The sequence below is a fragment of the Falco punctatus genome (genome assembly GCF_963210335.1).
Source record: "Falco punctatus genome assembly, chromosome: 1".
NCBI lineage: Eukaryota > Metazoa > Chordata > Aves > Falconiformes > Falconidae > Falco > Falco punctatus.
In genome coordinates, this window is record NC_137580.1 from 127,430,825 (window position 1) to 127,454,876 (window position 24,052).

Below are 24,052 nucleotides of genomic sequence, written 5' to 3' on the forward strand. Positions count from 1 at the left end.
GAATTCCCTGCCACAGCGAACTAGTGTCAAATACTGTAGGAGGTTTAAAGTAGCTGGGTAACTGTGACTAGAACTGATGCTAGCATTAAGCTCTAATATAGTAGCAGTTGCAGATTTAAATCATACAGGCTGGCTGCAGTAATGTTGGGATGAATTTGGTTCTGTGCCTTTTGTAATTGTCTCTTTTATTGAGATAACATGCGTGGAAGTAGGTGTGCTTTCCTGGGGTGTGTTGGCAGCAGCTACCCCTAGAGATAGAACATGGGTTTCAATAAATCACAAGTTTGTTCAGTGAATCTGATACTTCAAAAATAGAATGCTTTTGGGTTTGCTTTCACATGTAAAAGTCATTGATTCCTGTAAGACAGGTCTTCAGTGAAATATTTAATAAATTCCCCTTGTGATGTCAGGTGATCTAGGGGTACCATCAATACAGTTCTAGTGTTAAAGTTGTTAGCCTATGGTTTATATGTTTGTAAACTTAGAAGATAATTGGCACTGGTGTCTCTATTATTTTATATAGAGCCTGGGAGTTTTACAAAGACTTTTCTAATTGACTGAATAGGACTTTCGTGACATGCTTAGCTTTGAACTGTTGCCCAAAAACTGATGCAACTGGTAGTCTGAATTTCTGGGCTGGATTCTTATAGAATGGTGATGTCAGCTGTCATCACTCCGCTGTAGCTGAGAATAATCTAAGGCTTGTCTCCAGTGTAGGAGAAACCAGGAGGCTGTGTTAGCGGTGTGATGAAACGGCTTGGTTCTGTTGGCTGGTTGTTGATGATGCCACTGTTTCCTCTGTGTAGAAAATTTCTTGTCTCCAGCAGATCACAATTTGCAGTCCTGCAAGGACTCGTCGGAGTGGAGACAGATGACAAACACTTCCTCCAAGGAAATCGCAGTTCATTGTAGTGTCTTTTTTTCCCCATCTCTCTCTTTCTCTTTCTCTCTCTCTCTCCCTGCTACCATGCTCGCATGTGCATCAAGGGTACACTGAGATTGTTGGGAGGGATGCATAAAAATCCAGAGTGAAAGCAAGTTTCATGTTGATGTCCTAGCTTTATGTCCTTCTCAGACTTTTTGATTAAGGCCAATTTCTGTGCGCTTCAGAAAACCACGGTTGACTAGAGATACTAGATGCTATCTAATGGAGATTTTTTTTTTCAGCTTTTCTTTGTATGGGTAAGCTAATTGGGAAAACTTAAGAGTTAGACACTGAAAAAGAAGGTTGCATATTCTCTAAAAGGTAAAGATAACACCTGAAGTGGTCTGCCATTCTCCATCTCTTGGGCAGCTACTAGATTTTTCCCTTGGGACCATCAGGATTTTGAAGTTCTTCAGGACCATCTTCAGCATATGTTCATTTTAGAAATGCCTTGGATTTAAATTTTTTTTTTTGGGGGGGGAGGGAGGGGGGGAGCAGTTCTCTGAAGAACATGTAGGATCTACATGAGCACCTGCTAATGAATGTGAACATTTGTATTCCAAGTTGGAAAAGGACTATTAGAATAGTCAGCTAGCTGTCCTTTGCCCTTTTCTGCAGGTGTTTAAGAACTTGATAACAGAACATCTGGAATTATTTTTGAGATTTTTGATTAATTCTCTCTTAAATTGTATATCAGAATTTGGTGGTTAGGAAGGATTAGAGAGTTGCAAGTTACACATGTAGTCTCTTTGGACTGATGACAGTTGGTTAGGTCTTTAGTAACTCACAGATAGATTTGGATTGTGTTGTTGTTTCTCTGTGTTGATGTGCAAGTATGCTGTTTGTTCTGCCCCAGGGAAGTTCTGCAAATTGATGCTTACGTAGACAGAGCTCTGTGTTGGTGTTTTAGTTTATGCAGCTGCATCAATCCTGTCTGGGTTATTTGAATTCATTTTATGTAGCTGCAAAGACCCTTACTGTAAAGTTTCAGCTAGTGTGAAACAGAACATCTCGATTGCTTGTGATAACATGTTACTTGGGACATTAGCACTGGCTTTTTTCTGAGTATGTTTCAGTTCAGGATATGGCAGGGAAGCAGGGCTCAAGAAAGCTGGTTAATATTCAAGGATCACCTCCTGCACACTCAGGAGCGGTCCATTCCTGTGAAGGGGAAGTTGGGCAGAAATGCCAGAATGCCTGCATGGATGAACAAGGAGCTCCTGGCCAAACTCGGACACAAAAAGGAAGCATACAGAGGGTAAAAGCAAGGATGGTAACCTGGGAGGATTAGAGAAACCTTTTTCAAACATCCAAGGATGAAGTGAGGAAAGCTTAAGCCCAACTGGAATTGAATCTGGCCAGGGACATCAAAGACAACAAGAAGGTCTAGGCAGCAAAAGGAAGACTAGGGAAAATGTGAACTTGTTGCTCAACAAGGCAGGGGACTTGGTTACACAGGACATGGAAAAGGCTGAATGCTGCCTTTACCTCAGTCTTTACTAGCAAAACTGGCTTTTGGGAATCCCAGGTCCCAGAGAGAAAGGCTAAAGCAAGGAAGATGTACCCTTGGTGGAAGAGGATCATGTCAGGGAGTATGTGAGCAAACTGGACATATGTAAGTCCATGGGCCCTCATGGATGCACCCATGAGTGATGAGGGAGCTGGCAGATGTCACTGCAAGGCTACTCTTGATAGTTGTTGATCAATCATGGCAAATGGGAGAAATGCCTGAAGACAGGAGGAAAGCAAATGTCACTCCTGTCTTCAAGGAGGATGACACTGGGAACTGCAGGTGGGTCAGTCTCACCTCAATGCCTGGGAAGGTAATGGAACAGCTAATCCTGGGAACCGTTTCCAGGCACATGAACAACAGGAAAATTGTCAGAAGTAGCCAACATGGATTCATCAAGGGGGAGATTGTGCTTGACGAAATTGATAAGCTTCTATGATAAAATGGCTGTCCTGGTAGGTAAGCAGAGAGCAGTGGATATTGTCTACCTGGACTTCAGTAAGGCCTTTGACACAGTCTCTACAAAGATCCTCATATATAATACTCACAATCACAGCAGAATAGAACTATTCTAAATATTTACTTCTAAAATAATAATTTGAATACCCCTCTGCATTTTTGACTAATGTAATAATTTGCAGCAAGTGTTTAGAAGGAAGTAATGTTTTTTTGGATAGCAAGTTCTAGAGACCATTGAAAGATTAAAAGAAGTTGTGAAGAAAAAAGAGTTTTCATGTAATTCTCAGACTAAATCAGTGTATTTTTCCTATAGGTTCGGATTGCCTTACAATTAGATGATGGTTCCCGTTTACAGGACACCTTTCTCTGTCAAAAGACCTTGTGGGAACTTCTTGACCATTTTGCGAAGATCAGGTGAGCAATGCAGTGAAAAATACTTGTTTGGGTGGATCTCTACATGACAGTAATAAGTTGTTGTTACTAATTTAATTGTAATTTAATTGTATTGTAATTAATTAATTGGTGATCCAATTAAATCCTGCAGATTTGTAGAATTTGCATTTATTTGACACTGTCTTTTCCTTTACAACACAGATGTTTGCCTTTTTCTTGCTCTTTCAGATACTGTAGTTTTCATTGTTATTTTTTAATCCCGGGGTAGCACTCCTGGTTCAGGGCATAAATTGATAACAAACTTTTAAGGCTAGGAAGAAACTATAGTTGGATATATTACTGCACCTGTCTTTTACACAGACTTGTTTGAAGTCAAGTTACGGCCAGAGTTGAGATGGTAGCCTAGATTATCTTGATCACCAGTATTTCTGTGCTGTGGTTCCATGTGGTGGAGAGGGTTCGTCCTTAAGCAAGTTGCTGTTGGTTGGGAGGCTTGCTGTTGTGCAAGTTCTTCAAGGAAATCTAGCCTGCTGAGAGCTCCAGTGTGGAATCTTGAAAAGACTGATTAGATCCTGTTTAAGTGGAGGAATTTCTGGTCCTACATTCATTGAATATATATGGGTTAGAAATCTTATTATTTTAATCTACGTTCAGTGCTTACTTTTGTGTTTAGTTTTGACTTAAAAATACTATATTGTTTTGAAATGTCAAACTAATAAACTTTTCTCCAAAGACAGTGCTTTTTTGTCATAGCTTAAAAGATGAAGCCTTAAAGCTGTGACAGCCGTTCAGTTCTGAAGAAATTTCTAAATTTCATTTTTTCTATTGTCGTTGTCTTTACCTTTCTCTTGATAATTTTTTTTCAGATCCTATATTTCTAGCTTGTTCTTTCTTTTACATTCCTCACCTTCTGCTAGTTCCTGTGTCACATTTGAATCTCTTGCTCATCTGTACAGATGCTGTGCAAGGTATTGTGCAAATAGGAACTGTTGTTAATTTCTCAAACCAATTAAATACTCATCTAAGGAGACAGTAGCTTTCTGTGTCAAAACTTTTGAAGTCTCTAAGGCTGTGGTACTAGAAAAGCTGTGAAATGAGTAGTCAGTAGTAAGGGTGATGGTGCAGTAGCATTCAGACAAGCTTAACCTTTTAGGGTACAGTTATAGAATGCAAAATGATGGACTGTACTGGTTATGGGTCTGTGTTAGTACTAGACTAATGTGTACCAGTATAAATTATTTTAACTGAAGTTTAAAGTTGCTTGTTCCTCTCTGCAACTGAAATAGCTTAAGCAGCATGGTTCTAGGGTTGAGTTGGCTGTTATCTCATTAAGTCAGGGTTGCACAGTTGAACTGTGTGACTGGAGTTGCTCTGGAGCTGTTTCCAGGGTGAAGGAACTAAGTCTTCCAGCCTCCCAATGATGTGCTGTTAGTTTTCTGCTGGCTTCGCTCCCTGACTGGCCCATAGCAAGATCAAAGGAGTGACTAATGTTGGCCCCAGGGAGCAAATCTGGATTGGGGGCATCTTCCATGTTACAGTAGGGGATTGAAGAGTTCATGCTCACTTCCTGCCCTCCTGTCTAACTCCCCTCCTACTTTCTATGCAGCTTTGTGGGGAATTGGCTTAAGTAGTTGATTCAACTGAAAAATAGTATTTTCTCTAGGTTATCTTTCAGGTAGATAGGTTTCCTAGCCCAGTTAAGGGTTGTCTCTCATAGGCAGTTACGACAAGAAGTGTAGCATGTCTAGAAACAAGGATACAAAAGAGGAAGCCGTGGATGGGTAGGAATGGCGTATGTCAGTTTTTCTACTCAACATGTTGTGTCATCAAACCATAGCTTGAGGAAATGCTTGAGGTAGTGTAGTAACTCTAAAGCTATAGGAATGAGTCTTACTTATCATCTTCATCTTCAGTGGTCCAGGGACAAGGTCTACACTGTGGCATTTACCCTGAAGTCCAAAGGGACAGTCTTCATGTAAATGTTAGAGAGAAAATAATTATTGTTCTTTTGATAGAGGAAAGAGGTAGGCAGGAAAATTCAGGTATAATTTTCCTAGGTGTTTTAGGGCCCCTCTCATACCTTACTATATTCTTAGTGTCCTCTGGGAGGAGAAGAGTGCCTGTTGCAGTTTGGGAATTGCTAGACTGGTGGGGGTGGCAATTATGGATAGTGACACGTAGACTTTGTGTGGCTTTCTCACACATTAGATAGTTAGTTCTTCGGTTTAAATTTTGAGCTTTTTATATATTTCTCATTTGGAGTGGTTTTATTTGTTACAGGTCACAGTAATACTAATAGTTAATGTACATGCTGCTCTTTTTAAGCTTCTGACTGCTACAGTGTGCTAAGTATTGTTAACTCAGTTCATAAGGCACAGCTGTTCTGCCCTCTGGAAGCTGAGCTCAGATGTTTGGATGGACTTTGCAAACTTTTGATGAAGTTCAACAAGCAGCAAAGAGGCTGTGTGACTTACTCACAAAACAAGCTGGACCTATAGCCGTCCATATAGATTTCATGGGCTATGCTGCTTTTTGGTGTGTATTGACTCAGTTGACTAACTAGTTGGCTAGTTGTTGACTTTTGCTGAATCCTTCCTTTGACTTTCCAACTGGAGATGTTTTCCTGGAATGCTCAGCTGCTCTAAGTGCGTGAGGGGAAGTATTCTAAATCCACTGGAATTTCCCCTGGGTTTCCAGCGTCCATCTTGGCTAATTGGGTCTAAAGAAGCCTGGAAGCTATTGAAAGGCTGCTCCTCCTCTCAGCGTGAGGCAGTCCTTGCACAAGATGTTTACAGGCCCTGTCAGATCACTACATGAAGGAATCTAATCTGCTTGCCGTTCCCCTTCTGAAGAACAGCACATCAAAGAAATGACAGTTTGTTTGATGTGTGTGCTTGCCTCAGTGAATGCATGTAACGGATTAACAGCAGCTGGAGGAGGAGCCTGCTGGCTTCCAAGAGTTATACAAAAATAAGTCTCTGGGGGATCTTTGCTTGGAGTCTGTTCTGCAGAGACTGGCTGAGGGCACAAGCATCGTATACCCTTTTAGCATGAGGCCTGGGAGAACTGTTGCTGTTCTGTCTCCCACTCTTGCCTGTCTGGCAGCTTTGTAGACTGTTTTACATAGAAGTGATTGTAGTTTGGACACTTGAAGACAATTTTGACAATGACTGTGACTCTGCTGCTTTTGTGGTATCATTCATTAAATTCAGATATTTTCCATACATTTTTAGAAGACTCTTAAATCCAAAGAGTTGCTTGGTTTGAAGTGGAAAGCAGTTTTGGAAAGGTGAATGAAACTGGGTTGTGTAAGTCAAATTGATTTCCTCTCTTATGGGTATGTGTTCCATTGTGCTTTGGTTTCTCTCCTCCTAAATGGTGGCCATCCACCTTTCCTGATAGGCAGTCAGCTTGAGGTTCAAGCTTTTTATTCTTCTGGGCTGTTTCGTCTGCCTTTTCTATGATTCTGGGCTGTTTTCTCCATGTCTCAGCAGTCCTTTATCTTCTGTGCACTTCTGTTCAGGATTTCTGTAGGGATATAGCTGATCCTGAGTGGAAGCAAAAACCATTGACAACAAGGTAGGGATGACTAGTTCCCCTGGATTGTCTGGAAGAGTCTGAGTGCACGTAGCCTGCTGTGGTGTGCTAAGGGTAGTCTCTTAGGTGCTTTTTTTTCCGATCTTCCAGTCAAGAGACAAGAATTTTTTTTTCTGCCTTTCCTCATCAAACATTGGCCTTTAGAGCTTACTCGGTTAATGATGCAAAAGGAGTGAGGGAGGTCAGAGCCTGGGCCTTGAATCACAAAATTATGCTCATTCTATATTAGGAACTTAATTTCTTGATTCCTGCAGAGCATTGTGCATGGCTTTCTGTCCTTGAGAGATGATAACTAATTGCAGAAACACAAATAGTGGCAAACTATTTATCTAGTGTTGTTTTGGTTGCTCATCTTGAGTTAGAAAGTTAACTGTGTTTCATAATACGAAGCTTGAATGTAATAATTTGAGTGCTCTGGGTATGCCTGTTGCTTTCAGCACAATGGGATTTGTTGTGGTGGCTGGAGAAGCGTTCTGAGAGAATGGTACCTCAGGACTACAAACCCCTTGTGATCTGTTGCAGCTGGTCTGGAAGTAGTTCTCAGTCCCTGACTTCCTCAAACCAGACCCCTGACCCTCAGGACTGGTTTTACAGGTTACTCTGGATTTGCTAACCTTATTGAGTGGAGCTTCTTGATTTCATTGGTTTCATTGTGACTCACCTTGTCCCATATCACTGTGCTGTTGTGTACTTTATTTAGAAAGGCTTAGGTTTTAACCTTTTGATCAAGATGGGAGATAGACTGTTACAATTAAACCAGACAGAAGTCTTGGTTCTGGTCTGTGCCTAACAGGTTTGCTCCCCCACATCCTCTAGCTAGAAATCTTTGATGCGTCTTGCTTTTGAGGATTACTGAAGGATTAAGCATCATAATTTTCCAGGTGGTGCTCTCAATCCTGAGTGACTTCTGGTTCTAGCTATTTCACTTACAGTTCATTGGAGCTGAGTTTTCACTCTAAAGGTAAATGTGCTTGATGAATTTTCCCAGAACTTAATGGCTCTTCCCCTTCATTTTCTACTCTGTAGGCTGGTTGACTTCTTCCCTGTTCAGTTTGTTTTGTCACTTTGTGCTGTGCTAAACAGATTCATGTAAAAATGTAATACATTGATTGTATATATATTCTTCTAGGCTGCTCTTCTGTGACTTATTTTGGACATAATAGAAAGACTGCGTAAGATAATCCTGGCAAAGCTGTTGTTGTTAGGTAACTTTGAGTGCTATGATGCTACTTAAGATTATTGGAACTGCTGCGTTGAAAGTAGTAAGAAGCATTTGGGTATGCAGACCCTTCTGCTGTGCAAGCAGATTGCTAAAGTGTCAAGGGTTATTTTCTTTCCTTCTTATCTAAAGAGAAAATGTTATCCCTGCCTTAAGGTGGCTTCTCCATAATGGTTGGGTTATTGCATGCCTATTTGTGGGCTCCAGCTGTGAAGTAGAAGACTTGCTAACCATAGTAGTTAGTGTGGCCACAGCAGAGACATACTAGGTAACGTACATAGTCACTTCAGAATTAGGTGCTTGGTTGACTGAATGGATTTTGACTGTTACTTAAGGGATCTTTTTCTACATAAACCCTGGAGATAACTTTGTGTCTGGTAATTCTGCATCCCAAAATACTTATGTTTAAGTTACATGATGCTGAAAGCAGAATGTTTTCAGTAGTGGAACTCCATTCATTGAGCACCTTTCCAGGAAAAGTCAGAATGAACCCAGCCTGGATCACTGACATCCTTTTCTCATAGTCATTCCCTGTTCCATCCCCCAGGGATGACGCTCATAAATCAAAGCACAAGATGAAGGATGGGTTCCTGAAGGTACAAGTGATAGCTATAGGTGTAAGTGGTGCACTAGATGTAAGTAGTTTGAGTTCCTGCTTAAATTTTGTGACACTTGGAGACCAAGTTGATGAATGTTTTGCAAATACAGTTAGGAGAATGTGTGGCTGACTGCTACTGCAGAGTTACAAACAATGCAGATAAATGAAGTAGAACTATCTTTCCAAAACTTTCCAGTGAAAAATACTGGATTTTTTTTCAGTATGCCAGGGTCCTGTGGGTTTTGTTTTTTCCTGTGAAGTTCATTGCAGAGACTAGAATCTGGTGACTGAAGAGGCAGTTAAGCGCGAGTGTTCACATAACCCTGTAAGTCAGTCATCTGCAAGGCTCCTCATGAGTTCAGGAGCCAACACCAGTGTAATTGTACCTGAAATGACAAGCTGACTTCAAGGACTTGCTTCAGCCTCTGCTGTCAGAGGCCTCAGGAGATGAGCAAGTATGTATTGCTTTACTGGGCTTCAGGTGGGTTGGATTAGCTGATTTGCAGAGAGGTGGCTTCTCTTCAAGTAACAGGTGATGGGTGATTGTTTCTGGGTGAGGTGAGGCAAAGGGGAAAGCCATTACTGCCCCATCAAGACTGGACTCCAGAGAGCATGAAGATCAAGGGAGTTTACCATGAGGAAGAATTTAAGCTGTTTTGCTTTTGAAGATAAAACAGCTGTTGCAGCACAGATGGTATATTCAGCTCCTTACCAAGGGATGTCCTGGTGTGCAACTGCAGTGACAGAGAGCTCAGGACAGAACACGCTAACAAGAGCTACCGGAGTGTCACAAAGAAGGATAAATTTCATCAGTTCTCATTGTATTGATAGGCAGTATTCTGGGGCAACTTTCTCACCTTTTGTTTTATAGTTTCCCCTGCTAAATTAGTCTGAAACTTTGAATCTAAAACTTTTGAAAAAAATGCTTGTGAGTCTTCAGCCAGTCATCTTTCCTAACCACCGCTGTCTAAGGATAGAGTGTTCTCCTGATCACCTTTTGCCATTGGTGTGCTTGGCTGGGAGAAGCAAACTATTCTTCTCTTTAATCTCATGTTTTACCACATTCTCAGCTGATTTTGGTTTGCGTTTCACTTTGGCTGCTGAAGCGAAGACCAACATGAAACAGAGTTTCTTCTGCTGTTGAATGTAATTCACTGATTTCAGTGCTTCAGTGTAAGGTACTGGTTAATTCTTTAAGGCTTTTTGCTTTTCTACAGACATCTGAGGTTTGCTTGCTAAAAGTTAGTCCTTGTTTTTGTTTGTTTGTTTGGTTTTTATTTTTCCATTAAGAACACCCTGTGGTTGGGTTTTCCATATGTGTTCTCTTTTGAAATGGCATGATCTTGGTTGGAAGAGAACCGAGACTTGCTGTGACAGGCAGTGATTGTCTTTTCCATGCCTGTTTTCTGTGTTTGAGCAAGTGAGTATGTAATAAAGCTTCTCTATTACTTGAATGCCACAAGAGTTGTTTATCTAGAGGAAAATGGGAAGAGTAGCATCTTACTGTTTTTTCCCCCTTCTCTGTGCTAGAGTCTTTCACTTATGTCTTCCTCTGCAGATGGACAGTCAGCAGTTTGCGTCATTGCTGATGTATGCTCTGCCTCACTGTAATGCTTAGATGTGGGTTGATCTTCACTTTGTTTGCAGCAGCCTTTCCTTTCCTTTGGCTTTTAGTCCCTGGTCTCCAGAATCTGAGAGTTTCTGCTGTTTATTTTTTCCCCTCTTTTTTAATATGTCTGATACTAAGGCAGGCAGTTTCTTTGTCCTCAGATTATTTGCTTTAGAGCAGTATTTTGTTGTGTTTGTTGCTGTCCATACATGGAAAGAAACTGACCTGTCCCCAAGGAAAGTACAGTCTGAACTGTAATAAACTAATTTAGATAAGGGATTAAAAAGACCAAGTGTTACTAAATCATGTTCCGGATCAGGTACTGAGCACATGAATAATGATGTGGTCAAATGTATCTAGTAAGATCAACTAATTTCAGAATTAACTTTAATTATTTCTCCTCTGTTTTCAAACTTTCAGGTCTGTGCTTAAGGAACAGTGAATGCATTAGAGCAAATTCTTTACCTAATGTCTTAATACCAGTTCTGTGAACTGTGTAATGATTGTTACTGGAGGAATATGGAGGACAGTGTAGCTAGCTAATTTTGCTTCTTCCTGTTGCTCTACATTGGTTTTGGAGGGGGTAGGCTGTTCTACAGATGCTGCAGTATTTTGCTCTTTATTGCAGGGAGTTTATGGAACAGCATGGTGAATTCTCTCCAGTCTGTATTTACATGCGAGATGAGGTAAGTTAGCAAAGTCGTCTTAACTGTCTCTTCTCCTCTGTCCCTAAAAAATAAGAAACTCAGCTCTGCTTTCCAACCTGGAAAGTGTTTCTTTTGAACTTTCTTGAGAAGGGAAGTAGAAAAATGTTGGTCTTTTCAAAGCATGACGTGTCTGTATGGAAAAAAGCTCTCTTGGAACATAACCCTGGGCCGTTTAGACCTCTGAGCCCATAAAATGAGCTCAATGACCTGTTTGTGTTTTTCTTTCCAACTTCTTTTAAAGCTTGAGTCAAAACAGTGGTTTCATTTTAATAAATATTTGCTTTTCTCTCTGTTTTGATCTTTCGCTATTAATGTTTTGTCTGATATTTTGTATGTGCGTATTATGGAATTTGCTCTCCCTAGCTGTCCCGTTCACTTTCCACTGACCTCTGTGGACAGATCATCTTTATTCTGGAACGGGTCGTTACAAGCAGATGGGAGGTGTATGTAATAAAATCAGCCATCTTTCAGCTCTGAGATGTTGCCTGTGATTTAACTTCTGACATAAAAATAATGCTTTGCTGAGGTTGGATTTGATTTGGATGTGTGTATGGGATGGAAATACATGTACAGCATGTTCCCTTGAGATCATTTGGTAAGCGGTCAATTTGGTAAAGCAGTACAGGTGAATACAGATGGACTCAGGTCTCATTTCCAACTGTGGAGTGTGTTTTCAGCTGTTTGTGGTGTTGTGTGGTCTGTTTTTTTAACAGGCTTCTTTCTAGAAAGAGCACTTTAAATCCTCTCCAAGGAAGGCAATTGTCATAATTACTTTCCTCTGTTTTCGTTTCAGATATCGGGAAGAGATGCCCTAGAGAAGACAACACTGAAGTCACTTGGCCTGACTGGAGGCAGTGCCATCATCAGGTTGGGAGGAGCAAAGTTGGAACTCGTTTATTTTCCTTTCCACTCTGGTGGTGAATTTGTTTTGTTTCAAATACCAACAACAAAAAAAAAAGGCATGAAAAAAGTTCAAAAACACAAACATCGTGGCACTCAGTAATTATTGCATTTGCCTGTTTATCTGAAACTGCTGCCCAGATGTGCTTCCCACAGCTGCAGATGCTGGCACTGACTGGTCATGTGTACATTAAAGGGGCTTCTTTGTTTCCCCCTCCTTTTGTCTTTTCTCTTGCCCTCCCCCCCTTTTCTATTGCCCCCTTGCTCCTTTTCTTTTTCTTCTTGCCCCCCCCCCCTCTTTTCTTTTGCCCCCATCTTTTCTTCTCCTCTTTCTTCTTTCTCCCCCTGTGAGTGAAACAGACAATTAAAAATCTGAGAGGATGATCATCTACCACTTCAATCTTTCTTGCTTTGGATTTCGGATGTTGAACTCCCAATCCCTGCAGTGCCTCCTGCTGACTGTTTGGGTGGGTGAGGTGGGGGACAATGACAGCCTTTCTGTGATCTTCTAGCCAGTTCTTTGCAGTATATACAGAAGGCAGGAGTGATTAGGGGCTGTGCTTTACAACTGACTGCTGTTTTTTCCTGCAAGGCAGTTTTCTTCCTGTGGAGCGGGTAGTTCCTGTTCAGTATTTTTTTGCACAAGCCCCTGACCCCCCACCCCTAGCTTCAGAGCAACTGGAGCTTGTTCTTCGGGAGTGTCTGGAAGAAGCAGATAATTAAATTAGGGATATATTTGAGTCTAGCTGTCGTCTTGTGTCATGGTCACGTTGAGAATGGGGAGGGCAGTACTGTTAGGATGAATGATTTTATTTTTATTCCTTTTGGTGTCGTCTTTAAGAGTTGTCATGAAGAAATGCAGTTCATCTGGTCAGGAGGAAGCTGTGGGTGCCATGGTGCAGTGTAATGAGCTGCCAGCAAGGCCAGGCTCTACTGAAGGAGCAGTGGATGTGCCCGTACCTCAAGCAAACACATTCCCAAAGGACTTGGACCACAGGGATGTGGCCATGTCTTTAAACAGCTGCACAGACAAGCAAGACACGATTAGAGAATCTGATGCCAGCTTGGAGGAGCTGCGGCCTTCCTCAGAGCCTGAGTCTACCCCATTTGTCCCTTTTTCTGGAGATGGACAGCATCTGGGGGACTCTTCTGTAGCTGCACCACCTTTTGGGTTAGATATGCCATCTTCAAAGCTGCCAACAATTTTTTCCAGCCCTGGAGGCCCTTCTAAGCCAAAGAAGTCTAAGAACAGCCAAGAACTGCAAAAGGAGCAAGAACAGGTAAGGGAAAAATTGTTTGCAATGAAGACTTCTTTTTTTTTTTTTTTATCATGCCTTGACTGATGCTGAGCTCCTACAAGGAGAAAGATATTTCCATATTTAAGACATTTTTTTCCCCCATAATATAGGGTTGGGTGCCTTGGTGACATACAGTACTGCCAAGAGTTCAGTTATGAAGTACTGTGTTTTGAACAGTTTACTATAGGAAATATGAAGGACGGGAATCAGAGAATTTGCTGTCCAGAGGCGAGCAAAGCTTTGAATCTTGGTATCCTTGATGAATGGTGCTAGTGGAGGCAACACAACTGCATTGAAAGCACAGTCCAGAAGAGCCTCAACCTCTGTGCCTCAAATTCCATGCAACTTTCATTATTAACAGATGCCCGTTTTGTCACCTAAGCCCTGGGTACTTGTCCTTCTCCTAAAAATTGCTGTCTGCTGTGTAGTTTTGCTAAAGATGAGCAGAGTTTGGTCAGACGTGTTTTATAATACTCTGAAGGTGTTTACTGCTTCTTGTGACTGACTTCTCTCCCAGATCAAACAGAAGGTATAAGCTTGGTAGAGCTTTACATATGGAAAGGGATAACTTTGCTAGCTTGTTGTAGGATTGTCATAGGAGCAGAAGCAGTCTTAATAGGTTTGTTGCAACTTGATCTTATGGCTTCCAAGATCTGAGAAGACTGTCAGAATTTTTAACTCTTAGGTTGTAAGGTGTGCTCGGATTTCTTATCTTAGCCTTTCTGTGGAATGTGGAACTCCATAGTAGAGCTATTGTAAAAGCAGTGTCCCATGCTAGTGGTAGTTGACATCTGCTTCCTCAGAGTTCCTTCTGCCTGTGCCCACTCTGATTTGCAGTTTAACTCTTTTGGTGGGATGGGTGGTAGAATGTATGGGGTATAGATCAAGGAAAGCAGTTTTTCAGCTACAGTTGCATCTTCCTTGCCAAGAGTTTGATATTTGAAAAAAAAACAACCAACCACCCCAAAACAAAACAGGTCTGGACCTCTTCCTTTCAGTATAGTCCCATCCCTTCTGTGAGTCTTAATTTTCTTAGTATTGCAGATGAAGCAGAAACCGTCCATCCTTTTTCTTCTGTTATTTCTGCTTGCATATAGAAGTATTTTCTGTCTTGCTCTTAAAATATCCTGCTTCTTAAAGAAAGTCTACCTCTCTCTAACCCTTTTCCCAGAAAGACAAATTGAACATCTGTCATGATTGTTGACATTTCTGAAGTCAGACTGTATTGGTTAAAATTAAAAATGCTTTAGCCCGTGTAGAGATACCAGAACTGATGGCTCAAGAGTGCTGTGACACCATCATAAGATGGCCTGTGAATGATGGTAAATATACTTTGTGTATGGAAAGAAAAGATCAGAGCTCCCCTTCATTGCTTCCCACTCTTTAGTACCTCCTGAAGTTGGGGTTTTGTGTTTATCACTGGTTCTGATCTAGCTGTGTAGTAGAAAGAAAGGATGCCTGATGAGATTCAAAGGGAGCTCAATTCAGGAGGAATTTAGCAAGACTATGGGTATGCTTCCACATTGATGTAGAGGTTCTGTCTTGGTTGACTTCTTTGTGGTTGCAGTCCGTTCTTGATGAGTTTCTGAATTGTTTAGGAGCAGAAGCCAGACCCTGGAAGGACTCTGGAGCAGTTGCAAACATAGCAGAAAGGGACCTTGCCAACCCAGTGGTGAATATTTTGTTATATTATAAACATGTTTGGGTCCATGTAATCAGTGTTATTTAACCTTTTGGAACAGACCCTGAGCATGGAGAACTAAACAGTAAGCTTGGTGATTTGTCCAGCCTAATGTGTTGTATCAATCACACTCTCACCTATGAGGATTTGGAATAGGAGGAGTTTTCAATTTGGTTTGAAAAAGAAGGAAGGAAGCAAGTGTGAGGGCTTGTGGTGGTATTCTTCATCAGTCCTGTTTGCACTTCTCCGTGTGCTGGCTGGAGAGACAGAACTGGTTTTATCATTTTATTGGCTACAGCTTAATGTGAAGCTGTGCTGTTGGGCACAGAGCTGAGCAGTGGTGGTCTGGGGACTCTTATGGTGCAGCATCTTTCTCAGAATTGCAGTCCAGTTCAAACCACTCGGAGGCACTTCTGGAGCCAGCCTCCCTTCCAGTTTGAGAGCAGCTTTGGAAGCAGCTGCAGATTTCGTTGGGGGGGGTCAGCCCTTGTGTTAAACAGCATGTGATTTTGACGGCTGCTTTCAAGCCCTTTGATCTCTGGTGCTTTTGCTGCTGATTGATTACATTTTGTTCCCTCCTCCATTCCTGCCATCCTCCACTCTCCTTGCTCTCAGCAGCAACAGCAGAGCAGGGCTAGCCACATGGCATCTGCTTTTTGTCCCTTTTCAGTCCTGAGGAAAAAACCCAAAACAAAACAAATTATTTTTAAACATCAAAGGTCCATTTTTGTAAAAGAATCTTCCCATTAATGCTTTGCCTGTGTGTGGTTTTTGAAGCTGAAGAGAGGCTGGATAAAATCTGTGCCGGCGTCCCTTCGTTTCTTGGGCTAAAGATGGCTTACAGACAGCTGCATGCTGACTTTGATGTCAGAACATTAATTATTAGAAGGTAACTTTACACCAGATTCCCCATGAGATTAGAGCTCCCTGAGGTGGTGGGGAGGAGGTGGATCTCCAGGCAGAGCTCGCTGCTGTGGAAAGCACCATAGCCACTACTTCACTTAAAATGAAATAAAAGTTTTCCTCAGCTTACCTGCATGTTGAGGTCTGGGGTGGTGACCACGGAGTGAACTGCATTCTTCCTGACACCTGGCTTTATCACATAGACTGCAGTTACGTAGCTGCCTAGTAGACACTGCTGTGAATAGATGGCTTCAGCCTGGTGGTGAAAAGTGCCTAACATCTCAGCTTTGGTAGCAGAAGTAGCGACTTTGAAGAATGAAGGGGACAAACCATAGTGCAGCATCTTTGACTCCTGAAAGGTATCGCTGACAGAAATATGACAGCAAAATGCACAGCTTGCTTTCCTTCAGACTTAGGTAATGGAAGGTAGAAACTGCCATATGGTGGCCATTTATTATTACAGGAGATAGTTACCTTTTGTCACAATTGCAGAAAATACTAGACATGTGGTGCTCTGGGAAGTGAGTTGGTATACCTGGTAGCCACCTTTTGGTAAATTGCCGTGGAAGGGTAGTTTTTGCATTCTGTCTGTGCTTTGGGATTGTTGGTGACACATTAAAATAAGGCTGTATTGAGAGTACTCCGACTGAGAGATGCCTGATTGAAATGTCTAAGTGAGCAAATGGTAATGGATGAAGAAAGAGGAACAGGATGATTGCTGGTCTCTGGGGGAAGAGAGAATTGGTAGAGCAACCAGAATGGATACTTTTTTCTCTCTGAAGGGTGTTTCTTATGTCTGTAAGGAGGCAAGATGTATGGTTGATTCCATGGGGTTTTAAACACATGGCAGCAGAGGTATTATGATATTGTTATGATGTGGCAGTCTTTGCATCCTCAGAGGCAAAATGCTGGATATCTTTTGGTTGCTAAACAGTGCATAGCAGACACATTGTGCTGCCCTTCTCTTATATCAGACCTTGTTGTGCAATTCAGGAATTGAGTTGCAGAGACTCTGAAAAACAAGTCTAAACCACCTGAATTATGTTTCACAAAAGCTTGCTCATTACGGCTCTCTCCAGAGTTCTCACTCTGTTGGTGGGAGTTAGTTGAAAATGTAATATTACGGAATTCTTATTCTAATTGTGTATTTTTGCAGTCTTGTTAGACATACATACATCTGCTCCTTCTTCTGTGTGGAAAAGTGTGTTTCTTCCTGTTAAGTAGTAGCTAAGTAATGTGTCTTAGTTTGGAAGTTAAAATACTCAGCATTCAGTGTCGGTTGGGGAAACAGGTAAAATTATAGATTCAGGAGCTAAAAGGTAGCTGTGTGTCTGTAGGGGGCCAGTACAGGTATGCTGCAGAGAATTAAATGGGGACATCTTGACTGGATGTAAGCTGGAGGTCAAGAATAAGGCATTTATGTCTGGGAAGTAGTGAATTTTGTATTGCATCATGTAGGTGGCTCTGGTAGGCTGGGGAACAGCTTTAGAGGGGAAGTTCCTGACTGCCCATTTGCAGTACTTTGTTGGTAATGGAGACCCATTTTTTTGAATGAAGATGTCAGGAAAGCAATGCTTGAACAACAGTTCTAACGTACAACAGTCTGGAGCAGAGAGGTGAAAACTAAGGACTGGAATATATGTCTGCTTTCTGCTGTCTCATGATTTCTGACGTCTTGGCTGAAGTCTTTTGCTACTAGCACAGTTTGGGCACTGACGGTTGCTTTCCCTGTGCAATCCAGCTACTGTTAGGATTAGCTGAAGCGCTTGCTTGAGCCAATACAAAACATTGAGTTTAGGATTTGCTAATGCAGACATTGGAATTCTCTCCATTGTATCCCAGCACCCTTTACAACGTGCCATAGGGTATGCCTGCTCATTCTTCTTGGTTTTGGGTGTTGGATTTTTTTTTTTTTGGAAGAAGTCTATATTCAGTATGTGTGTGTTTAGAATGAAATGAAATGCAATCCTGTTCAAGGAAATGGAAGTATACCTGGTTATTGGGAGGCCTGATTAATTCTCCTGTAGTCTCTGACATCAGTCTGACCTTATCAGTCCAGCTGCAGGCACCAGTTTGGACCACTGTGCAACAGACCCTTTCCCAGAGGGTGGCTCTGCACACTCAGGATCACTCCTGCAGTGCTAGGCATTCCTCCTCCTGTGCCCCAGGAAAGCTGCAATCAGGCTCCTTCACCCGCTAGTTAGAGCTGACCCTGCTCAACTTTCTAAAAGTAGCCAAGGGTCCCACCCACACAACCTCGCTCTTTTAATTTCCCAAATTACCCTTTAGTGCCCACAAGCAGAGTGAACATTGCCTTGTAATTTGTGTTGTCGCTTTTGACAATTGAGGCAGACTGCTGTTCCCAAGGGGCCTGTGCCTGGGGGAAGGGAGAAGGGATGGAACAGATGAAGGGGAGGACATTTGGGCATTAATTAGGATCAGAAAGAATATATGAGGGAATAAGGGGAGAAGAAATGGGCATCAGGTTTGTTCACAGAGCCTAGAGCTGTGTTAGGCTGACAGCAGACTAAAGGAATACTGCATTATCAAAGTTTCTGTTCTCATGGGGCTCTTCAGCCATGGACTGCTTCCCCCCACCCCTGGCATCTCCTGTAGCCTGCAGTACACAGTTCTGTTGTTTTCGGGCTTTGTGCGTTTAAACATTTCTGTGAGTTAAGAAGTTTGAATTGTTCAAGAGCCAATAGGTGTAACTGCCTCTTGTGCATTTGACTCTAGTGGTGGTTTATATTCACATACTGATACATCTGCTGCTTTTGATGTGAGGGAAGATAGCCAGTATCTTTTTCTAAATTGGGAGGGATACATAATGTCATCCTCCCTTCAGACACAGCAAATGCTGTTTGTCTAGTAGGCTGGGGGGGTTGGGGGTTTTGGTGTTGGTTTGTTAGGTTTTGGTTTTTTGTTTTTTAATAACTGCAACCAGAGTTGTGGACCAGGACACAATTGTGCTGGAAGGTTTGCCATCATGAGACCCAGCTCCCAGTTTTGGGCTCTGGAGGCAGGGGGAGCAGAGCGGCCAGGCTGCCTGTGCCCAGCCGTGCAGGTGAGAGGAGTGTGTTGGCTGTTTGAGGTCTGTGTGCTGCTTGAACGGCCTATCCTCAGCATCTGGGGTGGAGGGAAAGTTGCAAATAAATGTATTAAGTACCTTTATAGCAGCTAAAAGGCATACAGTGAACTGCTTCCCTCACTTCTGTCTGCTTTGCCTGCAACTAAGGCTGATTTCAGTGCTCCGTACTTTGTGAGTGCAAAACAAGAGTTTTTCACTGTCTAAGGGAGCTTTCTGCACACCAGAAGCCAGGTTAAAAATTTGAAATGCGTACAATGAAACCCTGCAGTGGCTCAGTTCAGAGAACTCAACAGGTCAGAAACTACCATACCAAAACAGGATTGCTCTCTAGAGTAAGAAGAAATGGAGAGAGCCCTGGTTGGGAACTAGTGCCGTTTGTTCTGTGACAAGCAAATGTGGAGCAAAGAGAACAGAAGATACGATATGAGCCAGGAGTGCATGGCAGCTGAAGAACTTAAAAGGGCAGTTTATAGTCTGTAGTATGAAGAACAGCACCTGTGTAAGTTGTATGCTGCCTGTGGAATGGTAAGGAAGTGGTTACATACCTAGAGAGGTTTGGAGCAGAGCAGAGAGAGGTAGGTTATGGTCTTGGGATAGGAGTAATTTCTGAGTACTTGTAACAAGCTCGTAACAGCTATGTTACTAGCTATGAAATATGGCTCATCTGCAAAGTATCATTGAATTGTAAGTGACAAGATTCCACAGGCACTGCCTGGAAAGGAGTTCTCTCTCCTTAAGTTAGATAACTGCTGAGGTTATCATCCTGGGCTTCCTATACGGCTATATGGACAGTGGAGAGCAGCTCATCTGACAATGTGGATTCCTACTGCTTGTTGGGAGGAATTGTGTCCCAAGCTTTTTCAGCTTAAAAGAATGACAACACTGACAACCTCTATATCATTACTCTGATCTTAGTGACATGAATTTCACACTAGTGATTGCATTCCAGTTTGCAGATACTGTCCTTTTACTTTTTTCAGGAACTTTATAGCATAAGCAAAGCAATGCATGTAAAATTAACCAAAGCTTATTTTTATGCCAAAGCTTGTAGAACGAGAACCACTTGTATGTCACCTAGACCTGCTAGAACCGCTTCCTGCTGACCCAGAAGAGCTTCCTGATGAGTTTTTTGAAGTCACAGTGGATGATGTACGGAAACGTTTGGCACAGCTGCAGAATGAGAGGCAAGTTCCCTTTTTGCTGGCAGCTGAGATTGCTCCCTATCCTTTTGTGGAGCACAGTGACACTATGCACTAGCTGGCTGTGATCTCTGGATTGTAGATATGTTACTGGGTGTGGAATTAATGATTGGCACTGGAAATCTCTACCCTTTGTACCATTTGAGTTCAGGGGCTATATCCTGTTTCTGTGACAGAACCTATGTTTTTGCGTGAGTGGGTTGAGCATTTGTGCATGGGATAATGGTTTCATTTGGACGTTGAAAATTTCATCACGAAGTGTCTGTGATGCCTGTGTGGTGGTAAGTTTATCTGAGACCCTCAAGCTAGTCAGAGGTGGGCGCTCACTGAAAAAGGATTAAGAGAAAGTTTCCTTCCCACGTTCTGCATTTCAGGGAGTTATTCAAAACCACTTAACACCCCACCTCTTTCTCTTTCTTTCCTTGTCCTCTCTTCTGAAAGAGAAGCCACAGCCTTTGTGTTAGATCTGCTCTTATTTGCTAGAGGCCCAAAGTAAGCAGTGAGCTCTTGCTACCTGTTTTGATCTGATTTCATGTTAACTATTAGGAATTAAATGGATGCAATTTGTAACTTGTGATGGACAAATATATGAATGCAATTTGCCAGCTTCATAAGAGTAACTCCCACTGACTTCAATAGTATCCAGTAGCATTTTCAGCCAGTAGGAAACACCTTGTATTTTAAGTAACAGAATTGACCTTCTATTAGACCTCATCAGAAAAGGCCAACTTGGAAATATTTTCCGAATGGAAATAAAGCAAAATCCAGCTTAGCCACAAATCAAGACATGATTTCATTGGAACACACACAAAGAGGGGAAGAAGTATAGGAAGCTGGAGTAACTGTGCGTCTCACTGTTCAAGTAGCTTGCTGTCAAATTAATGTTTCTACTGTACTCTTATGCCAGTTCTGAACTAAAAATTCAGGTAGCCTCCCTATCACGGCAGTGTTTTGCTGTCTTGTATGTTCCTTGAAACTATCATGAAATTAAATTCTTTTAAGTGGATTGTAACATTTCTTTAAACATTACAAGCATTCTTGGAGACTGTGGAACAGCCTACTTTACACTGTAACCAAGCCAGAGTTGAACCATTTACTTAAAGCTGATTTTTCCCCCCCCCCCACAGGCCACTGAAATCCACATGAGTACACAGATTGGCCTGAAAATTGCTCTGCTGCTTGTGGGTCTGGAGTATTTAGTGGTACAAATGTAGGATCATTTGGTTGGGGGTTACTGGAATACAGCCCCCTCACAAGAAGACCTAATTTCCAAATTTGCTGATGCTTGTTATCCTTTTTCCCCTCACAGCCAGGGATAAAAATAAAGGCAAGTTTCACTTGAAACTGATACCAGTTGGCTTCTGATCTCAGCTGGTGAATCTTACCAAAAACTAGCTGCATACAATGCAATATTTTAGATGCAATTAAAATTTAATTCTGACTTCATGAAGAGCTGAGAATTGGTATCAATCAGCAGTTGGTACACAAAGAAGGAATGGAGCGGGTTAGTTTTGTGTGTTTACTTTTCAGAATGAATTGGCACTTCCACAGCATCTTGGAATGTGATGTAACCAGCTGACAGTTCTGGGTACAGTTGGTGAATAAGCCTGTAGTGGTTTCATTCACCAGCTGCTCCTGAGACACCTTGATGATTCTTAAAAATAGAAAGAGATCCTTCAAAGTATAAGCATAAGAGATTAACTTGCAAATAGTTGTGCAGAATTACATGATCAAATTTTTCACCAGAAATCTAGCCTGGTACGTCTGTTTTTCAAAATTAAGTGCAAACAAGGAAAAGGGACTAAAGCTGAACATGGGATCTTTTGGATCTCAGCTTATTTGTTTACTTGCAGAAAAACATATATGTAACTGTTTTCTTGAATTTTTCATCATAAATGCAGGTAGATTATTTTTTTTTTTTGCATCCACTACTCCTTTTAAAACACCAGTCTACAGTGCCCGTTCTTGAATGATCTGAAACATAAAATTTTTGTTTTGTTTCCCTGTTGCTAATTAATACCCATTAATTTCTTGTGGCAGCATTGTTTTTCAGCTTCAGTAACTCTTCTCTCTCTCTGGAGTAATCATGTCCAAATTTAATATCTGTTTTATTGGATTAATAAGTCCATCTCTTCTTGAGTAGTCTAAACAAACATCCCCCTGCTCTTCTTAGTATCTTTTCTAGCATCTGCTATAGTGAGCTTATTTTTAAACTTGTACAAGAAGAGTAATTTTATACAGTATTATTACTGATACTCAATAGTTCTGTATATGAGATTTTGGCGTAGGAACCACAGGAGGTGGGGAAAATGCTGTGATGGATACTTTGAACAATTGAACGGTTCTCATCAGCCCCTCTTGGACCTTTTGTTTTCTTAATAAAATAAAAACTTAAAATTACAGAAGTGACAGCTTGTCTTCTTCCCGTGTATCTAGGAAACGCCTGGAAGAAGCTTCACTGATGACAAGATCTTTGAGGGAGGCTCAGCTGAAGGAAAAATTAGAGCGTTACTCAAAGGTAACCTTTGTTCTTTTTCCAGTCCTTCTGGCTAGCCCAGACTTGGGGGTTGAGTAACTTCGGGAATCAGTTGTGGTCCACAGGGTCTTGAGCTACGGAAGACTTACCAAATTCCTGTCCCTGTTAATTGTTTGTGGGACTTGCATAACAGCTGTACCATGTAAAATCAGCTGTCCTGTAATGATATGGTTGAGTGGCAGGCAATATGGTTCCTCCTGTTCTGTTCCAGATGTTTCAAAACCCTTATGTTGTGCACACATTGGTCTGTATGACTGACCTTTCCTATCTGCCTCTCCTCTGTAGACTCTTACATTTTGATAGTATCTCATTACAATTTAAATGATAAGGTGTTACAGTTTGGAGATCTTGCTTTGTAAATACGATTATAATGCAGTTTTTGTCTTTGGTGACTTGGGGGCAGGGAGCAGGGAAAGTTCCCAGGTTAAGTGCTTTCTGACCAGTGCTGGAAATAGAATGGTATGAGTTGCTTCTGACATATGGCAGAAGGATTGCTGCTGCTGTGGACACTTCAGGGTGCTGATACACTGTCTGTACCTGTCCATGGGTGACTTTCTGCTTTGCTTGTGTATCACTTAGCACAGGGAGCTCCTCCTCTCTCAGTAAGTGCTGCTGCATTGTGCATCAGGCTATTTCTATAAGATCAACTCTCTTACAGCCTTTGAAAGCCAGAGAGCCCGTGTTTTCTGAGGAGCTGCACAGTAATTGTTAGCCAGTGTGCTATTCTACTCCTGTAGAGTTAATACCTCAAATCTTCCCATTTGAAAAAAACCCACCAAACTTGCTCACATATCCTGAGCCAAGGACAGGTGTTACAGAACAGTCATAAACAATTGACCTAATGTACTTTGCTTTGACTTAGGTGGTGTTGAGAGTCCATTTTCCAGACCGTCATGTTCTACAGGGGTTCTTCTGTCCTACTGAAACTGGTAAGAGCATCCTCTGTCTCAGTCTGCTTAGCTGCAGCTGACCTCTCTCATCATCAGTTAGTTGCATGACAGAAGAGAGGGCTCTGGACAGATCTTTCTTCTGTCCAAGGAAGTAATACTGCTCTGAAAAAGCAGCAGTAGCTAGTTACACTGTCTTTGTAGGTCCCCTGAATGGGACGAGTAAAGAATCTGGGGTAATTAACTTAGTTAAGGGGAGTTTATTTCCAGGACTACTTGACAGAAACTGGCAGGCTCCTTGATGGCAAAATAATTGTACTCGGGAAACTGTCCCATTAGATATCCTATTGTTTGTGTCCAAATGGCATGTTACTGAGACAAGTTTGAGCACTTCTATGTTAATGCTTAAAAAGGCTTGGGGAAAACCCCCCACCCCCACCCTCCCCGATCCAAAACAAAACCAGGAAGAAGGAAAAGAAGCTTTACCTACTGTAATAAGAATAACAGGGGATGAACCTTTCTGCCTGTCAGTTCACAAAAGGC

General features: G+C 41.8%; 1 protein-coding gene across 2 annotated transcripts in view; it reads left to right on the forward strand.

Annotated features, from left to right (window-relative positions):
* ASPSCR1 (ASPSCR1 tether for SLC2A4, UBX domain containing) overlaps positions 1-24,052 on the forward strand; it is a 48,827-nt gene that overhangs the window by 2,645 nt on the left and 22,130 nt on the right. For both annotated transcript variants that reach the window (XR_013925766.1, XM_080373862.1), the window contains exons 4-10: positions 3,208-3,308; positions 10,939-10,996; positions 11,811-11,884; positions 12,759-13,197; positions 19,932-20,071; positions 22,523-22,604; positions 23,485-23,551. Coding sequence is in view for 1 of the 2 variants with exons in the window: in XM_080373862.1 (XP_080229988.1) it covers positions 3,208-3,308; positions 10,939-10,996; positions 11,811-11,884; positions 12,759-13,197; positions 19,932-20,071; positions 22,523-22,604; positions 23,485-23,551 (961 nt within the window). In the remaining variant the exon portion in view is untranslated. The remainder of the gene's footprint in view (positions 1-3,207; positions 3,309-10,938; positions 10,997-11,810; positions 11,885-12,758; positions 13,198-19,931; positions 20,072-22,522; positions 22,605-23,484; positions 23,552-24,052) is intronic.